This window comes from Galleria mellonella, unplaced genomic scaffold, assembly GCF_026898425.1.
Source record: "Galleria mellonella isolate WM207_F2 unplaced genomic scaffold, CSIRO_AGI_GalMel_v1 utg63, whole genome shotgun sequence".
NCBI classification, from domain to species: Eukaryota; Metazoa; Arthropoda; class Insecta; order Lepidoptera; family Pyralidae; genus Galleria; species Galleria mellonella.
In genome coordinates this window covers 11,329,728-11,351,523 of record NW_026442130.1, presented here as the reverse complement: position 1 = coordinate 11,351,523, position 21,796 = coordinate 11,329,728, and the positions used below count along the sequence as shown (strand labels likewise).

The 21,796-nt window shown below is 33.7% G+C and overlaps 1 protein-coding gene across 1 annotated transcript in view; it reads right to left on the bottom strand.

Moving 5' to 3' along the window:
- Nucleotides 1-230: 230 nt before the first annotated feature.
- LOC113521991 (adipokinetic hormone/corazonin-related peptide receptor variant I) overlaps nt 231-21,796 on the bottom strand; it is a 90,702-nt gene continuing 69,136 nt past the window's right edge. The window contains exons 2-8 of the mRNA XM_026907703.3: nt 20,985-21,366; nt 13,000-13,148; nt 9,378-9,521; nt 6,218-6,381; nt 4,823-4,946; nt 3,467-3,611; nt 231-1,803 (exon numbers count right to left, since the gene is read on the bottom strand). Of these exons, the coding sequence (XP_026763504.1) occupies nt 1,588-1,803; nt 3,467-3,611; nt 4,823-4,946; nt 6,218-6,381; nt 9,378-9,521; nt 13,000-13,148; nt 20,985-21,248 (1,206 nt within the window). The 5' untranslated portion in view covers nt 21,249-21,366 and the 3' untranslated portion in view covers nt 231-1,587. The remainder of the gene's footprint in view (nt 1,804-3,466; nt 3,612-4,822; nt 4,947-6,217; nt 6,382-9,377; nt 9,522-12,999; nt 13,149-20,984; nt 21,367-21,796) is intronic.

Genomic DNA, 21,796 nt, shown 5'->3' with positions numbered 1-21,796 from the left:
TTCAACTGCAACTTTGTCCGCGTGACCGGGATATGTTTACTGACCGGGATAAAAAATAGCCTAGATCCTTTTGCATTTAATAAAGTACGTGCATAGCAAAATTCACAGTGATTAGTTAAGCCATTATATCATTATGAGGTAACAAATAAACTCACTTTCATATTTATAATATTGGTAAGGATTTGGGATATAAAGAATATTTAATCTTTAAAGGTATTAAAAAGAAAATAGATGTTCAACAGAATTCAATTATATATTTATAAACTATTCTTTGTGTTTACTTAAAAACTTTAACATAATTCATGTTTGGTAAAGTAAAATATTTTATATAATGATATAACTGAGTCTCGATCACCTCACAGCCAAGAAAAATATTTAAAGCCGCTCTAGACGTGCGTAATATGTGATATAATTTGTAATAATTATACTAATGTAATATAACAAAATATTAGATAAAAGAGCATTGCAAGTGCCTATATTGTAAGTATTTAAAATAAACACACAATTTTATAGCGTAATTGTATTAAAACATACTTTACATTGCATTACATAGACACACACATTGCGCACATCTAATGGCGATAAAAATAATAAATGTACATCCTATACGAATAGTAAGTATTCTGTAGAACAAACACAATCATTCAAGGATCATCTGCTGATAATGTTCGAAAAATGCATTGCGTTTGAATTTTATCGGAAATCGGATTCTATTATGCATTTCTTCGAAATTTATATATTTATCGTCAGTCAGTCAGTCTTATTGGTTAAAAATGATTATGATAATTACAACGTATAGGAACTATCAACTTAAGTTTATGGTCATTGGAATGTTATCGAACCCCTAAATTAAATTAAACCATGAGTATTTCAAATAAAAATATTTCTAGGTAACAACTTACAATAATTTAAACAAAATGTGTATTTATTTACAACAGGAATGTATAGGTAACATTAGATTTTAATTCGTAAGGCATGGCACAATAGTCATAAACGACAACCATAGAAAACTTAAATCCTAAACACACATCGAGACTAATGCTTAAAGCTTTCTTTACAATTTTAGGAATTTATTTTGGAAATATTGTAGGTATCTACGTGTATTTTTTACAAGTAAATATTATCAGAAAAATAATTTAAAATAATCTTTTCGTTTCAATTTCTCTACTAATTTTACATTGAATATACAAATTATTATAAAATAAATCTGTAAAATAATTCATTATCTATGTCGATAATTATTTAATTTAGTTCTATACAAATTTATTTATACAAAGATCCACTATAATTATTTTACCAATTCATTTAAGGATTTCAGCTATAGAAATATTGACTTTAAATATGATAAATATAATTCATACTGCCTATTTCACCACTCAATATGCAGTATAAAAATATGAGCTCTATCGCTCACTCGATATATAAAAGCATGTTTTTGCAAATGTATAACAGCATTACCATAACACGTTATAATAACGTTAGCCACATAATAACTGTTAAAATAACGTTCTCAGCATAGCGATTGTTATAATTAATAATTGTCCTTCCACATTTTGTATGGGAATACTTTTTTTTATATTGGTTTAACTAAACCATACCGTTATCAAAATGGTTGTTGTTATTCAAGTGTTTTTTAGTTCCGTTCTGTGTAGCGGCTGTAGCGAAAGGGGACTCCCGTTGACTATTTCTGTCAGGGAGTGAGTTGCGAGCTCGGGCTAAGGTAGCTGCGGATATTTCCATTGACTCCCCATAGTAAGGGAATCTTGAGCCGCGATACATGTTGCCACCTCGACATCGCGTGTTCTGAAATTAATTTTTTATTTGTGATTATTTACAACTAACTTATTGCTCTCTACTAAGTACGCGTGAAGTTCAGAAATATGAAAACTTCTTCTAGATGGCGTATCACGATGAAACGTGCACCAGATTTTAAGTTAGATCTTCAGGAATACAAAACCGCATCCATTTTTTTATTGGTATTTTTATGTGGTACCGGTACAAATATACAGATAGACAAAATTTCAAAAGAATATAGTTTTCGCATCTATTGGTCTTATTAAGATTCGTGTTTTCTTTTACATATGTATATCTTCCGTATATTTTTTTTTATGTTAGTGAAATTTACAACATAATTATTAACAAATATTTGTTAGGAATCTGTTGTGAAGGAACTGTTAAACAGACAATAGAAACAAACAAACCACAAACAATTTATTCTTTGTTCTTTAACTAAACAACTGTCAACTCTGCGAGTTTGGTAACATTATAATTTAAATAGTCTTTTTCAATAGAAGTCAATGAAAAGGTAACGAAAGTTTTGATGAAATTATCACTGAAAAACTCTGTAAATAAAGTAAATGAAGCGAATTATTTATTCGATTAATAATTTTGTTTATTATTTCCTTTAATTTTATTTATTTATCTATTGGACATCAACATGTTATGGTCAATTATTCGTTTATTTTTATAATACTTTATTGATACAGTATTTTTTTTTATACAACTTCGAATGGCAAACAAGCTGACGGCCCACTTGATGGAAAGTGGTAACCGTCGCCTATAGACATGAGCAGTATCATGGACATAACAGAGTACACTGTTTCGCCCATGATACGCCCCATGCGTTGCCATTCCTGAGGACTCAGACGTTATTCCTCTGTACCCTGTAAATTCACGCCAAATAGGTCAAGCAAATAATTTTACTCACTAACGTAATTCCCTTGCATCACCACTATTCTTATCACTATTATACACTAATGACCCCATTTGGCTTTGCATGGGTTGATAGAATTTTTTAAAATAATTAGCCTATGTTACTCGCTGATAATGTAGTTTTCTACAGGTGAAAAAAAAAATTAAATCAATTGAGTAGTTTTTAATCAGCTCACAGCAATCCATTGCTGGATAAAGTCATTAACAACGTGCGCATTTCGTATGGTTTTGTGCTTTACGCAATTATCGCAGAATTTTGCGTAAATCATTACACCATCTTGCTAGGGGACATGTATACACTTTATTAGTGTACTAATATAGTACATAATAATATAATTAATGTTTATCTAGAATGCTATCTTACTTCTTATTTATAAAAACTATAAATCATTAATAAAAAATTCTCAATTTGATAGAAAAGGACATAACAGTCTAATACTCGTAGTCTAAATGATTTGTAGGTTCTTGTTCATCATCATCATCATCATCATATCAGCCTTTAAATGTCTACTTCTGAACATGCACCCACCTTAAGAGGATTTGCCAGTAGTTGCCACGCTTGGCAAGTGGATTAGCAACCACGATTAGGCTTTAGAGATGTTTTAAGAGGGTCGCTGTTGCCCATTCCCTGCCCTCCTTTAGTCGCCTCTTACAACACCCATGGGAAAGGCCTATTCTATGCTGGGACGACATGGCCACAGGTTTTAGTTATTATCAATTAATTCTATCGGTCCATTACAGTAAGTATACTCACGAGTCCAGATCGCCACGTCCACCTGTTCCTGTTAAAGACGCCGTACACAATGGGGTTTGCACAGGAGTTGGTACACGAGAAGAGCCACATCGCCTTCTGTACCGCCGGGTCCACGTCCTTCAACGCATCCTTGTCCATCCAGAACCTGGTAATCGGTACACCAGTTTTTAAAATAAATATTATATTAAAATTAACTAATTATAACTGAAAAATATACACAATCACTGTTTTTTTATACAGCTAAAAATGGCAAACAAGCTTACGGCGTACCTGATAGACAGTGGTAACCGTCGCCTATAGACATGCAGTACCAAAAACATAATAGAGTATACTGTTTCGCCCATGATACCCTCCATGCGTTGTCATTCCTGAGGACTCAGGTGTTATTCCTCTGTATCCTGTAAATTCACTCACATATCCCACCCTTCAAACCGAATCATAGTTATATAAACACAATTACTTCACGGTTGAAACTCGAATGGGACAAAACAACGTGCCCAAGCAAACTACTTTTGTACAAAGTCTCCCTTTGGTGTTAGTAGCTGTTATTTTATTTACCCATCCCAATAACGAAGTACTGCGTTCGTGATTCACTGTTCATCCCAAGGATTGACTAGTAGAGAATGCTACTAACATTAAATTCGCCTTAAAGTAGCATATTTTCTTTTAGTCAATAAAGTTATTTAAATAAAAAAAATCACATCATTCACTTTAAACTAGAATACTTTTTGTGTTATGCACACGCACGCACACGCAGACCCAATCCATTCTAGAAATATTTGTTTCCTAAATTGATCTAAAACATCGTGTTCGCTGCTGCGCCACGGAAGTCTTCATAATATGCATGTGTATAAAATATATTTTATTCGTCAATTAAAACAATGCTTTTTTTATCTTACTATTCTAGTATATTTAAAGTCCTATTTCTTTTACTTGACATTAAATGGAACACTTTTGAAGCAACTGCAAAAAGTGAATTTTGACCCATTTTGATACGTTTTGAAATATATATTTCCTTTTACCCTTGTAATAGCTATAACCATATTAATTTTGTCACAATAAAAATTGGAATATTTTTGTATATGTACTAATGTACTAATTATAAAGATTAGAAAGAAGAAGAGAAGGAGGAGTTGATTGTTTGAATGGATTAATTCAAAAACAACACTTTTTAAATTTTTTTCACTTATGGAAAGCTACATTAAGAAAGAGTACCATAGACTACATATTCGAAAATTCAATGTGCCCCTGTGAAGCCGGGCCTGATCACTAGTTACATATGATTTAACATTCCAGATAACGACTTCCAGCTAAATATACGAATTGTCGGATTTTATTTATAATTGTCCAACTCACCATAAACAATAACAGTAATATGGGGACCAACATGTAAAGAATACTAAGACGATTGTGACAGTCATCTTGAGGGTACGCGCTCTCGCGCGCCCTAGAATTCCAACGCCGCTTCGACGCATTTTATCTGAAATACAAAAAAAAAAAACAATAATATAGGTACATTAAATATCTACATAGTCCGTGATGTACTGGCATGGAATAGGCCATCCCTTCCTTTCCCGTGGGTGTCGTAAGAGGCGACTAAGGGAGAGCGAGGGATGGGCAGCAGCGTCCTTCTTAAAAGATCTCCAAAGCCTAACTGCGTTTGCCAACCCGCTTGCCAAGCGTGACAACATCTGGTAACAAGGGAAGGCTTATGTTCAGAAATGGACAGTAACAGCTGATATGATGAAATATCTACATAATAAATGTTTTTTGTGGAAGAGGTTCCTCTTTTATTTCTCGGTCAAAATATTCCGAGTTGTATGTTTTTGTTTTTACTTAATTATAGGAAAGGAAATTTAATCTGCTGCTTATTTATGAACTTATTTTTTATTATTATCATTATATAAAAATATGGTTATATTTCCAGAGATATATTAGAAGTATAGGGTGTCTTTGACCTTCGAAATGAAAGTCAATCATAAAGTTGTAACTTGTACATACTCATAACAATAAAGTACATCATCAAATAAGCCGTAAACTATCCACTAATGAACATAGGTCTCCCATAGACTATCATAAAGAGCGAGTCCGAGCCACCTATGTCCAGTGACTCGCTGCAATGCATTTGAGATCGTCGCTACATCTAGTGGGGGGTTGTCCTATACTGCGTTTACGGAGTTATCACTGAAGAACCTTTCCTCCCTATCAATTGTCAGTTCTTCGAGATATATGCCCAGCCTATTGCCACTTCAGTTTGCTTATTCTTCGAGCTGTATCGGTCACTTTGGTTTTTCTGTGGATATCCACATTTCTAATTCTATCACGCAAAGAAACTCCGAATACATCCTACTCTACAGCCCGCTGAGCAACTTGAAGCTTCTGCATGCGGCCAATCGTGTAATAATCGGCCAATGAAAGACAATAGTTGCTAAAACAGGACAGGAGAAACTCAACTCAATAACTCAGTAAACCCTATACCAAACCAATTGGCCTGCAGGGCAATCCTCTTTTTTTCTTAGAGGCCCGAACTTAATAGTAGAATATTAATAGATTATGGTGTTCATTAATTGGTGATTAAAAAGTACTGGTACTTTAATAACATATAGAGTTAACATGTATGAAAAAACCTCGCACGTCACACATGATTAAGATCTTTGTCAGCAATGGCGTATGGCGTATAATGCAAATCCTCTGTACCAATGTATTTCATGTTTGTTATTTCGTAACGATAATATCGATTAATTGACTTACCATTGGCGGTGTTCGCCCTTCGAATAATTTCTAAGAGTGCCGCGGAGGAACAATAGAGTGTGGACACGAGTGGCGCCACGTACATAAGGAGCATGTTGACCAGGAAGTACACGAACTCGTGATCCTCTGTTGGCAGCGACCCGTATGACACGCATTGGTAGTATCTGTAAATATAATTTACGAAGGTCAAACACGTCTGGCGCCTATTAGATCAATACGAATTGAAAAAGTAAAAGGACGATGATGGGTTTATATTGCGAGGAAACTTAGCTACCTATATCTATTATATAAACTGCGTGCCATTTCTTTAAAAGGAAAATCATAAATGGATAATGGAGTTGAATATGATATATGATGATTGTATTTATAAGCAATTAATGAAAATAGGAGGATTGAATTTTTTATGTACGTAATGTGATATTTTCAGCCTGTTCCGTATTTGATTTTTACTATTTAATTGATAAGATTTATTATCGTTTTGGTTACGTTGTTCTTATATTTATTTGGATTCATTCTTTTTTGTTGACGCAGCAAAAGCCGATTCACTTTTGGTGCGAATTTAATAAATATCCACGAATAATTTCGTCATGATATTGACATAATTTTCAAGAGCTCAGTGTATTTGAAGTACAATTTACACTTTTGTAACCAATGCTCTGACAATCACAAGAAATAAAAATTCGATTCTGTTGGACTTTACCTATAACGTCATTATAGGATCCAAAATTTCACTGGATCAAAAAAGATTTAATGTGCTTAAGATATCAAAAGTAAGGTCAAGTTGGTATCGAAAAAATTCGACGTGCTCAATAGAGCGAAGCCGTGATTCTCCCAGATCAAACATTATTGTTCCAGGTACAAATTATAGATTCGGTCCTATATAGAGTAAGTATTATTGATGTCTATAAATAAGGACACCTGGATACCAACTTAAACCTTTTGACGAGCTAAGATGTATCAACTATCCCGAGCCAAGTACTATACTAATAGTATCCAATATATTTGGTGTACTTCTAAACGATAAACTAGATCAATTATGGACAAGAATAAATAATCCTATTGGTTTATAACTATGAATATTTATATGTTTACTCTTATATGTAAAGTATATTCAAAGGATTATTTATTCTAAAATTACAATATTAACTTATTATGAAATATTAATAATGAATAAAAATTAAAAGAAGTCTAGATAGTAACAACTAACAATGGTATCTACAATATATTTTTCTTAGTACAAATTATATTTGTACTTGCACTTATACCTATTCGTGAAAAATATTAAATAACATTAGTAGTAAGTATATATAATATAACTAATAATTTGAATTCTGGTTGCACGGTCTATATGACCATCACATCACTAACAAACGAGAAACATTATCTATGAATTTATCCGCCACACTTTTAGAATACTATAATTACTTTTAAATATGGATTAAATTATTAATTTGATAATGAAACGGTGCCCCGTGTAGGTGCAAACTGAAAATCAGCGCTGAACGAACATCAGTCCAGCAAAAGCTGAGTTTGTACCTATTGCCAGGCGCATACGATTAATGGACAATATATTGATAAATTAATTATAATTTGTGAAGAATGGCAATAAATTTTATTATTATTATTTGATTAATTTCACTAAAATTCTCATCTCCCCTCTTAAGGAGAGGAGATGGCAACTAACCCCCGGCAGAAGCACAGTCGGCCGGGGTTCAGGGCCCCAGGGAGAGAAACCGGCGTACAATGCGGGCAGAATCTAAGAGCACCGCTTTCTGCATCTTTCCCGGGAGTGAGCCGCCTCGGAATCCCAACCGTCTGAGATGTTGTTCCAGACTGGTTGGGATGAGACCGTTCACCGACATAACGATTGGGATGATTTCGGTAGATGTCACCCCCCACATTTCGGTCACCTCGTGAGCCAGGTCGAGATATTTTCTCTTCTTCTCGGTTTCGGCTTTCACGAGGTTCTCGTCATGCGGTATGGTGACATCCACCAAAAACACCCTCGAGAGTGCCCGATCCATCACCACGATATCAGGTTTGTTCGCAAGAACGGTCCTGTCCGTGATGATGGATCGGTCCCAGTAGAGCCTTACGCTGTCGCTTTCGAGGACCGGCTGGGGCTCGTACTTATAGTACGGCAACCTCTCATTCGCGAGGCCGTACTTCAGAGCTAGCTCTTGATGGAGTATTTTGGCTACCTGGTTGTGTCTGTGCAAGTACTCAGTGTTGGCAAGAGCTGAACAACCCGAAAGCACATGTCTGAGTGACTCTCCGGGATGGCGACATGCCCGACAGATGTCCTCAGTGCCATCCTTCAGAATGTGCTTTCGGTAATTGTTCGTCTTAACCACCTGATCCTGTATTGCACAGACAAAACCCTCGGTCTCTCCGAAGAGATCACCGAACTGTAGCCAGTGCACGGAGGTCTTCGTGTTTACGTACGGCCCGTGAAGGGCTTTGAAGAACCTTCCGTGCAACTCCTTCTCTTTCCATACGGCCTCCCGCTGAGAGGTACCCAAAACTTCGGGTTTTCGCCAGTCCTCTTTAGCCAGAGAAAGAGGGGTGAATCCTTTGTCACATTCTATGACCTCTCTATGCAAACCCTCGTCTATTTTCTCCAGAAAATGTCCTGAGGCTGTCAACCTCGCGGTTGTGCATGGTCTTAACACTTAACAAGCCTTTATTATTATTATTATTATATAAAAATGGGCTGAAAAGAAAACATCCAAAGTCGTAAAGCTATTTAAAAAAAAAAAGAAACATTTTAACAATAATTAGAGGTCATGAACACCCAAGAAAAAAGTAAACTTTCCTTAGAGATTTAGTTACTTACTTTGTTGTAAGTACTTAGCACATTTTTAGGCAGCTCTTTTTACAACTACAAAGAAATCAACTTTTTACATAATACTTTAATCATTTTAAAATGACTCGCAATTGTGTAAAAGTTTATAAAGAACTAATTGTAAAAAGTTACAATTAATGTTAGATAGATGCGGGATGTCGTTAGGGTAACACATAGGATCTATGAAATGATGGTATAAGGCAAGGGGAAGCGCAAAAGATCCGTATGGGTCGACGTGCATCGGCTTAGCTGACCCCATATGCAAAAAAAAAGATAAGTTAGATTTGCTTCAAACAAACTAAGTAACATTCTTACCCTTTTACAATTGGATGCTCTTCTAGGTGAAAAATCAAGCTTTGCGGCAAACTGGCGAGAGCAGCACACGCCCATGCTACGGAGAGTGCTCTCTTGACCCGCGCTTCCCACGTCACGTTCAGTGGCTTCAGGATTGCATAGTACCTGAAGAGTAGAAATTTAAATTTAATAAACAAATATATAATTATTAGTAATGCGGACTAGCAACCCCATTGTTATAAATATTATGTAGATTGTCAGGTCAACTACCACGCGATTTTTCTTGGAAACGACTGTGGGTAAATGTTAGTGAATATACTACGATCTTTCACGATCTGTATAAACTAGTGCAGGCGATGTTACTATTCCATTTCCATCCATTAAAAAAAACGTAGATATATTGTGCATTGTCATTGAGTCCAAAAGTAAGCAAAATTATCATTGATACTAAGCAATTAATAGACATACTTAGGTAATACCTACATTTTTGTAAGTGAATTTACTGGGTACAGAGGAATAACACCTGAGTCCTCAGGAATGGCAACGCATGGGGGTATCATGGGCGAAACAGTATACTCTGTTATGTCCATGGTACTGCTCATGTCTATAGGCGACGGTTACCACTTTCCATCAGGTGGATCGTCAGCTTGTTTGTCATTCTAAGTTGTATAAAAAAAAAATTGTAAGTATACACAAAGAGAACGCTCACATAAATATAGATAGATATACTCATGATTTTATAATAATAATACTTATTTAAACTTTTGGTCCATTATTTTTTTATTAGTAACAATGTTCTTACAGTTAATGTTAGTAAATTTACACATAAGCACACACACATGTATACAAATAATCACCGCTGTACAACTCCATTGGAGATACAGCAGTGGAGAACACACAGTCTAGCAAGCATGCTATCATACTCAGGATGCTGTTGCCGCTGGCACACGCGCACCAGGGATGCGTACCTTTTCCGCATCGTGGAATAAAAACATCCCCGATGCACTACAGAATCGTGGTAGCCCCATGAACACCCTGAACGCGTTGTTATATTAGATACGGAGGTCGCCGTAGGATTATATATATGTTGTGTAGTACGGGGATCGAACCCGTAACTATCGATAGGCTGATTCCGCAATCGTTAAAAAAGAATCTATTATAAAATCTGTCATTTAATATATTAAGAAATTTTAACTTTAACTTTAAATTTTACATACGGCCCACCTGATGGTAAGTAGTTACCGTAGCCTATGAACACCTGCAATACCAAAGGTATTACGCGTGCGTTGCCGACCCTGAAGAAACCTCTTTACCCCCCTTTTGAAGAACCCCATGCTGTAGTCTCTTGGGAAAACCTCGGCAGGGAGCTCATTCCACAACATGAGTGTTCATGGGAGGAAACATCTCTGAAACCGCGCAGAACGCGACCATTGAGGCTGTAAGACATGAGGATGAACTCCCTGTCGATGGCGAGCCGTACGATGGTAGAAAGTGGCTGTGTAAATTGTACAGGCGGTAGAATAATTTCTGTCTTATATTTTAACAATTATAATACCTAATATAATGTAGCAGACTTTTACCTATACCTATGTGAAATATATCTTTTGGCAAATGTGAATAGCAAGATATTATGAGAGATACGAAGATAACCTGTAGTTTTTCTGTGTAATTTTCTCTTCAATACACTCACGTATAAAAGGACTTCTCAAAGGGCACATTGAATATGGATCGTTTATCTAATAATTACCATAGATATGAGATTATTCGGCGGCTGAAGATTAGCACTATTCTACAGATAGCAGTTTATTATTATTTAAATAGGGAACTATTTCAGTTTGGTATTGGTATAATTATATATTTATAAAAAGGTTTATAATAGGCTAACTCCTAAAGCCAATTTCTGTCGCATTTTCTTGAACTACTCTGCTATAAAAATAAAAAAAAATAATATGTTAAACTTACATTTTTTTGTAATCAAAACTGATTAGATTTTATTAAAGCATTGTATGATTTGTAAAAAGCAACAAAAAATTATTTGTTTTTTTTTCTTTTTTTTTACAACTTAGAATGGCAAACAAGCTGACGGCCCACCTGGTAACTGTCGCCTATAGACATGAGCAGTACCATAGACATAACAGAGTATACTGTTTCGCCTATGATACCCTCCATGCGTTGCCATTCCTGAGGACTCAGGTGTTATTCCTCTGTACCCAGTAAATTCACGCCATACCATGCCCTTCAAACCGAAACACAGCCATGCAAACACGACTGCTTCACGGTTGAAACACAAATGGGACAGAGGTACCCAAGGAATCGACTTTTGTACAAAGTCTTCCTCTGGTAAAATGTAAAATTACGTTTATTTTTATAACGATATATTTTATTTACACAAAAAATAGATTTAGAAATATGTTCTTATTTCAACAACGAAATTCATTAATTACCTTTTGGGTTTATGTGACAATTCAAAAAGAATGAATATAAAGCAAAAAATGCCTGCGTCCACCGTCAAGGCCATTGGTTAATTAAGATGTATTGTACACACAAACCTTCTATAAAAAATATATTAATACATGTATATTAATTTTCTCTGAACATTTCCACTGTCTGACATATCTCGGGGTACTCAAGCACTAAAAATATATAGCTATACCTAAAGCTGAAATTTATGAAGAAAACATACGGTGATGAAATTAGTAGGAAATTGATGTCAATTTAAAAAAAAAGAGACTGTTATTTGAAAGTATTTTGAGTAGAAATTATGAGTTCATAATATAAATAGATAAATGCTAACGCCATACTGTCCATTTTTACAACTTTTTATTTTTAGATACACCCACTTAAGTTCAGTTTGCTATAAGAGCATTTTTTAAATCACAATTACCTAATATTATAAATATAAAAGTGAGTTTGTTTGTTTAATGCCTCTTAGTGCCTTAGCGGTTTAATCACTTATTATGAAATTTGGTGTACACGTACTTTTTAATCCGTGTGTACATATTCCAGTCAATATAACGCAAATGAAGTCGCGGGTAAAAGTTAGTAATAAATAAATCTTCCATCCTTCTGTCTACATCGGACGACCAGACGAAGAGAGTATATCGACCCTTATATGGTAGATTTTCTATTTATAGGCACGAAGTGTTTTGAGTCTTTTTTCATCATCCTTATACGCCTGAGAAGTGGAACTGATACTCTCTTTATACTTTTCTAACTAAATATAATTCTAACAATTTAAAGCAAATGTCAATAGGCTATTCATGATTTCACGAGCTTCTACGAGTACTTAGATCATATCATTATTTCAATTAGGTGAGAGTGGGATCAAGGGCCGGATTAACCATGCCAGCTCGCTTACTAATGCACATTTCGCTCACAAAAAATTGCTATAATATAATAATTGGAAATGTTTTACGTAATATAAAATAAAAAAAAAAGAAAACAAACAGGTAAAATTTTTTTGAGGGTTTGTTAGATGTTTGAAAATTTGTTTCAAATGTAATTATTATTTAAATAAAAAATAAAAGAAATATTGACGGAGCATGGGACACCTAATGGATGGGAGGCCCCTAGATAGTTGCCACCACTGCTTAATGGATAATCCGACCCTGGCGGGACCCTTCAACAATAAAAAATAACTTACCTATCAATAGCTATACAAATGAGGACAAAGCTCGATAAGTACAGCCCGAATGTTCTGGTGAACATCATGGTCCGGCACATCAGGTCGCCAGCCAGCCACTGCACCGTAGCCGCCCACGCGATCTCAAGCGGCATCATCAGGAATGTCACCTGCACACACACTACATGCAGTTTAGAATATAATATTTAATACTTACTGTATGGCAAACAAGCTGACGGCTCACCTGATTAAAAATGGTAACCGTCGCCTACAGTGGCGTAACAATAGGGTGGCAGGACTGGCAAAATGCCACAGGCCCCCGATCTAAAAGGGCCCGGGCTCAAGAAGCCGCGATCTCAGATTTTTTTACCTTGTACCTGAGTATTTTCTTTTACTTAAAAATAAATGATAGGGCCCCATCAAAAGAATTTACCACAGGCCCCAAATGGTATAGTTACGCCACTGGTCGCCTATAAATACAAAAAGCACTATGAAGATTACAAACTACACTATGATGTTTTTGATAGCTCTCATATTTAGATCTAAGATGTTATGTCTCTAAATATAGATAGTTACTTTTTATTGTTTCCTCCAAAAGATTACATTCGTAAAGTTATTAAAACAATACTACAAACAATTACAAGGATAGAATACACTTAGAAAACAATAGACGGCCCTATCGCTAAGAGTGATCTTTTCCAGGAAATCTTTGGATGGTGAAGAGTAATTACATATAAACGATTTGGTCGGAGTTAAATGTACTCTGTAATTTTATTACGTTATCCCATCCTTCAAAGCGAAATACAATCATACAACCACAGTTGCTTAGTGAGAGAAATACGAAGGGGACAGAGGTGTTATTTATGTAAAAAAATCACTTGATGTTAAGTGATTACCGAAACCAGGGAAGTCGCTAATTCGTTGATGACCTTTTAAAAAGGTATAAATTCTTTATTTTGACGGCCCCCATGTCATATTTATTAGAAAATGCCGCTGTAGGCAATTTGATCACATTTTTAGAGCAGGAGAGGTATCTTTATTATAAAGATGATTTTTATATGAATTATCTCTTCTAAAAATCTAATTTTTTCTCTCTAATCTAAAAGGTCTAATTTTTTTGCTAATGTAAACCAATTTAATAATAAAGAGATTTTTTTTAATTACAATATGAGTACGTTTGAGCTATCTCATCAGAAAATACTCATTCATGAAATATTTCAGATTGTATTTTCTCGGAAACACAAATGCAGAAACAAAGAGCATTGTATTTCTCAGCAGTTCGCATTAAGAGCTAAGTGGCGATAATATAATTTTTTGGAAAGACAAAGTAGTAATAATGCCATTATTCTTGCCGAGACTTAAATTGTCTCTCAGTAGCCAGTCAAAAAAATGTGATGCAGCTGTTTTTTATTTATTTTGTCAGTAATTGTCTTATTTTTTCAGCTGTAATTGACATAATTAATGTTAAAAGGCTTAATTTGCGAGAATTAGAATAAAAATTGTAAATAGATATATATCGGGAAAGACTTCAAAGAAATATTTAATATAAATCAAATCCTATTATAATATAATAATTGTGAAGCTTTGTAAAGTTCACACAAAAATTATAAAACGGATTTGAATGACATTGAGTACACTGGTTGGTTATATCCTAACTTAGAAATTAGAAAACTTTATGTACTAATTAACATGACAGAAGCCGCGGGATACAGCTACTACAATATACTCGTAAATCGTTTTGTCTTACGCCTGTATTGGCGTGGTAGCTTAAATTAATTTTTGGAATAGTTTTAAATCTAACGATTGGCTGAATCGTTGAAAAACTAGATAGTTTTTGTAAAAAAAAAATATTCAATAAACATACATTGTTTCAGATTCAGAGGGTGACTTTGTACAAAAGTCGTTTGCTTGGGCACTTTTGTCCCATTCATGTTTCTACCATGAAGCAGTTGTGTTTACATGGCTATGTTTTGGTTTGAAGGATGGGATATGACAGTAATTTTACAAGGTACGGAGGTCACCTGAGTTCTCAGGAATGGCAACGCAGGGGGGGGGGAAATAGTATAATACAATATACAATAATAATAAATATACAATATACAATATATAATATAATATAATAGTATAATATAATATACAAGCGAAATAGTATATCTGTTATATCCATGGTACTGCTCATGTCTATAGGCAATGGTTGCCACTTTCCATCAAGTGGGCAGTCAACTTGTTTGCCATTCTAAGTTGCATAAAAAAAATCTGTATAACTTTATTTTAGTCCTACTACTATTAAACGCTAAAATTTGTAAATATATGACATTATTTGTATGGATAGATGGATGGACGGATGAATGGATGTTTGTTACTCTTTAACACAAAAGCTACTAAATAAATTTGAATGAAATTTAGTACACAGATAGATTATATCTTAACTTGACATACAGGATACTTTATATAATTCATGTAATAGAATCCGCAGGATACAGCTAGTATATGTAGATAACTGTATTTATAGAAAGCGGAAACAAGCTCAACTTTAATATTCTTGTCATTTTACTTTGATGTGATTTCTCAGTACACATTACCTACTAACAACGGTACCCAAATAATGGAATTCAATAATTCTGTTTTATTTATATAATAAAGAAAAATATATGTCTGTGGTAAAAGCAGAAAAGGTTCAGAATTTTATGATAATAGAACTAAATTTCTCGTAGATTTAAGAAAATACTGTTGGCTTCAATTTGTAATATTGTATAAACTTTTGAAATTAGATTTTTATGTAAATTATTAAATAAGAACAAAAAAAAAACATATTAAATAAAAAGACGAGTAACTTATCTTTTGTCAATGTTGAAAATAGAGATTACTTAGTAATATTCCAGTATAGTTGTATGGTTAGTAAGTTAGTAGTTGGTAAATTAGTGTGTAGGCAATTATAAACTGTTCTTAAAAATAATAACAACTCAATTTTTGTTTCGCAAAACGTGATTGGGTATTTAAGTTAAATGTTTGCATAACACGATATCAAATACTTATATAGTTAGCTAATATTTATTTACTTAAACTTATAATGTTGAAATAAATTGCGTAGATACCGTTGAATAAATATCTCTAAAAATATTTTTAATAGATTTACTTTCTTTTCCTCCCCATTTTCTTGCTACTTTATCGAATTACTATTACCGCCGAGAACCTTTGCAGGGGTCGCTGACTTTATTACGAGTACCTGAAAGCCATTTATGTACGAAAAAAATCAAATATTCATATTTACATACAAAACATACAATTAAAAAGGAAAAGAATAAGTACCTACTTAGTTATCATAGTTATTAAACTTCGCATTTAGACATTGTATCAAATTGTTAAAAAAAGTCAGGACTTTTTTTTGTACTACTTTGAATGACAAACAAACTGACGGTCCATTTGATGGAAAGTGGTAACCATAAACATAGTACCATGGACATAACAGAGTATACTATTTCGCCCATGATACCCCCTATGCATTGCCATTCCTGAGGACTCAGTTGTTATTCCTCTGTACCCTGTAAATTTATTGCGTTGTAATTGAATGACCTGATATTTTAAAATCTTTTTTAATTTTTTTACCCAGCGTAACTATTTTAGCTATGGAAGCATGAATGCATCCATTACATTATGAAAATATGAATCATGCACTTATAATAAGATTTAATTTTAAGGTAAATATGTAACTACGACTAGATAAGAGTGACAAAATTGTCACAGCGTGAGCAACGGTTTCATTGTCCAAAGAATTAAATAATTTATTCCAAATATAAAAGTACTATTCGTTTACATTCAACTTTATTTGGTTAATTTAAAAAAAAAATAAGAAGTGTTCAATATTAAAAGATTTAAAAAAGTAAGAGGTTCTAAATTTGTTTTTTATATATTTATGTTGTAACCTTAAGTTGTATAAACAAGATATTACGACAAAGTAAGATATTATGTATAACATATTTATCGATTCACTAGTTCCCAGTCGAGGCTTTTCCAGGAAACTCCAGCATAAGGTTCCTTAAAAAAGGGAAAAAGTTTCTTCAGGGTCAGCAACGTGCGCGTAATATCCCTGGTATTGTATGTGTTTATAGGCTACGATAACCGCTATTAAGTGGGCCGTATGTTTGTTTGTCGTCTATGTAATATAAAAAAGGCTTGAAACTATTTTAATAATAACTTTCGCAATTAATAGGGTTAATTCCTTGTGTGTGTTGATTGTATATTAATTTTATGACAAATTACATTTTTTTAGTTCCCAAACCTACTTTTATATTATAAATTATTTCGTTTGTTGTATGTTTTTGTTCAGACGGTTTCGATGATGTCCCAAAAATATTTTCATTGGATAAATTGTAAGTACATAGTTTTCATGTTAAAACCACAAATATTGACATTTCTACTAGAAAATTATCACCTATTTTTTTTTTTGTATTTTGTCACAAAAGATTTCATATCGTTTGTTAGCGTCGGCCTTTAGGAAATAAGTTTCAGGTTGCCAAACACTTATCGACGATTGGCAAACTATTACAACGTCTATCACTTGTCAACTCATAAGAGATTACAGGCTGGGTTCTTAGTAACTGTCTATTAGGTTTGATAAAAATAATGGTATCCATCATCTAGTTGTTATTGGTGTCCTAGATTAACCTAAACCAGGATGTCTTATTCAGATCATTATGCTAATGGTTTATGTCAATATTTTCATCATATCAGCTTTGAACTGTCCATTGCTGACTATCTATCCTTATTGGTAGTTTTTGCAAGTAGTTGCCATACTTGGCAGGTAAGTTGGCAACCGTAGCTAGGCTGTGGTGATATTTAAAGAGGAACGCTGCTGCTCATTCTTCGACCATTAAGTTCCCTTAGTCGCCTCTTACGACACCCACGAGAAAGAAATAGCTGGCCCATTCAATTCTGGGACAACAATGTGATGTGTCAATATAATCATAAACAATTCAATTAATTTATGGAATACTAATCTAATTAAATACTAAACTAAAGGGGGGAAAGGGATTGTTAGTAATGGAGACTGAGAATCCCACTGTTAGCAATATACCCTACCAGGTCGACTTCCTCGCGGTTCTCCCTGGAAACTATCATGGTTAATTCCTGATGAATTTGTCATGATGGGCTAACTGGCCTGTTTTCATTCTCATCTATCACCCTTCACTGGTGCTCCGCCAGCGTATCCCTTTAGTGCAGGCGGAGTTACCATACCATTTACACACATCAAAAAAAAAAACTAAACTAAATAAAATTTATCATAATAAATGATTCAAATCAAATCAAAATAATCTTTATTTAAGTAGGCTTATACAAAAACTTTTTTAAATCGTCTTGCGATTCTACTGTAGAACTTCAGAAAGTTACCTATTCTGAAGTAATTCTCTTTTCAAATCTTTTTACATAGTATTTGTTCGTAACGATTGGCGTTATCAAAAGTTTAATCAATCAAAGTTCCTTTTCACTTTTTACAATTAATTGCAGAGTGATATTAACAAAAATGATAAATCTTTAATAGTTACATCTTTTTGCAATGAAATTGAAATAGACGACCTTAAATTTTTTTTTTATTTTTATTCATTAGTACAAATATGTGTACATGGCGGACTTAATGCTAAAAGCATTCTCTCCCAGTCAACCATAGGGAAGTGTCAGAATACTCGAATGCGGTACTACTAATTATTGATATACATACATACTAAAATTACATATATAAACGAATAAATATATATGAATAACAAATATACTTACACATATATGATATATACTATATTATACACGAATTTTTTAAAGACGGTTTAGTCGGTAGTCTCTTAATGGCAATTTAATTGTAATTATTATATTTATTAAAATCTTCTGGAATAAAAGATGGATACTAAAATATAAATATTAATCAACAGTATAAATAGATACTACCCCACGGGGATAAAACGAAGCTTTGGGCAAATGTAATACCCTGTATTCGCCGAAAGAGGATTTATTTTGGCTTTTAACTTTACCTCTCAGTTTATTCATTAAAATCACACAGCTAGAGGTCGTCTCTTTGAACGAGCGACGTGACGTGACTTTGAAATTTAGACATTAAATAAAAGAACAAATCAGCAACAATTAACAACACAATATATGATCTAAACATATTTTGTAACATGTTATAATGATTTTTCTTTTATTTGTTTAATTATACAATTTAATTATATTACTAACTTCCGCCTCAAATTTCCCACTCACTCCATTACCTTTTATTTCAAATCATTTACTGTGCAGGCAGTTCGCCTGTGGAACTCTTTACCTGCCTCTATTTGGTGCGCTCAATCTCTCGCTAGTTTCAAATCCTCTGTTAACTTCTACTATCTCTCCCTTTAAGTATTATTTTCCCATGTTATCTTTTCATTTTCCACTTTCATTGTCTTCTGTTGTATGTGTGCTATTAAGTATGTGTATGTTAATGTATATATTTGTTTATATGTATGTGTATATATTTGTATATATGCCACCTATCCTTTGTCTTTTTTCTTAATGACTTCTACCTTAAGATAGTCTAAAAGAGATTGCTTAGCGATAAGGCCACCTTTTGTATCACTTGTCATTAAAATTAACTGTATTGATTATTTTATAATAGGTGCAACAAATAAATAATTATTTTTTTTATATTCACTAACTGCATTATAATAATTTGACGCTATATAATATTACAATTATTGCAATATTCTGTTTATGTTTTCATTATATAAAAAGTACTAACTCCAGTAGCGCCCTCTGTTCCCTAAAATTTTTGGGCGCTATTGTTAGCAAAACATATTGGCTCTAATTGTATAATTGTCCAAATGTCTATGTAATGTCTGTTGTAAATAGCAGGATGCAGTAATAATTTAGTCTTCCCTAAACCAACTAATATTTCAATTCCCGAGTGCTCACGTGTCATAATCATGGATTCGCACTCCGATGGTAAACCTTGCAGCATAATTGCCCCATGAAACTCATTATGCAGTTTGATGTGTTTTGTGATTTTTGACTAAACTTATTATTTTATATCACAAATACATATATGTTTTATTACTGTACCTTGCTATTTACAACAATTTCTAGCTATGTTTAAACGATTAAATATATTTTTATCTTGATATGAACGCTCTACTATAATATAATAGATACCAGAGGGAGACTTTGTATAAAAGTCCTTTACTTGGGTACCTCTATCCCATTCGTGTTTCAACCACGGGGGGTAACATTGGCGAAACAGTACACTTATTATGTTATATGATATATATTAGTTATGTCCATGGTACTGCTCATGTCAATAGGCGATAGTTACCATTTTCCATCAAGTGGGCCATCAGCTTGCCTACCATTCTAAGATGCATAAAAAAAATAGATACAAAATAAATAGTGACACATTATACTCTCACATCATCACATAGACTTGTTTGTGTCATGCAACTCATATAATAGAATAAGATTATCCTTAAGCTGCGCTCAAGCCTATTATCACAAATAAGGCTTACCCAAATAAGGCAGACCCAATTATCCTAATATTTTTTTTTTTATATTCCCATTTTGGTATGATTATGTAATATTGGAAATTTTCTTCCATAATTGGATAGCTAATGAAACTTACATAAATTTTCATGACACTTGCATAACTTCATGTAGATTTCACTATATAATCGAACTTGAGGAAAAGGTGTAAAATCCTATTAATGTAATAAATGCGAAAGTTTGTAACGATGGATAGATGGATGAATGGACAGAAGTTTATTACTCTTTCACGCAAAAACTATTAAACGGATTTTAATGAAATTTAGTGCACGTGTAGGTTACATCTTAACTTAATACATAAGGTTTTTTTTTTTTAATTTTTTTTTATGCAATTAGAATGGCAAACAAGCTGACGGCTCACAGATGGAAAATGGTAAGGTACTTCATATACTAACTCACGTGGATGAAGTCGCGGTATACAGCTAGTATTATAATAAATAAAATCTTACCATAAGATCAGCCACAGCTAAATGCATTAGCAGTATGTCGAGCCTGCTCGCGCGGCCCGCTTTACGTCTTTTAACTAATTGTGATAGCACTGTCAAGTTCCCTGTGGCGGAGATCACCATTAACACACTGTACACTGTTATAGACACCATGTGACCATGGTTAAACCGCATGTCCAATGGTAACTCATCATAGCTAGTGTTCAAATGTGTCCAATTTTTTTGCGACGCCCCACCGGGGCCCGAGATTTTCTCATCTACATTCATTTTTACAGTCTATAGACACTCGACACTAATAACATTTAAATTGCTAATTCATTACTTGTAAACAAGTACGTATTGATGACATATTGTCTTGAGGAACGACGATTCCGATGGATTTTGCCTGGAACAAAGAAAAATTAAGATATCAATATGAAAGTGTCTTGAAATGTAGATAATTGTCATTTCTATCAAAACAAATATCATTCGCAAGGTTAATGAATTCAAGATCCATGATAAATTTGAATACGCTATTAAAAAGTGAGCGTGGAAACTGTTAAGGTATACCATCATGGTAACAGTAGACAAAAGTACTTCCACTATAGATATATTTATATTAAATACTAGCTTTTGCCAGAGACTTCGTCCGCGTTTCCGTCGTTTTTCGTAAAATAAGTAGCCTGTCCTTCCTTCAGTGGTTTTGATGTAACAGACATATTTCCCTTCACTGCTCTGCTCTTATTGATCGTAGCGTGATGAAAAGTATACTATAACCTGCCCAGGAGTATGAAGAATAATTGTATCAAGTTTCGTTAAAATCCGTCGAGTAGTTT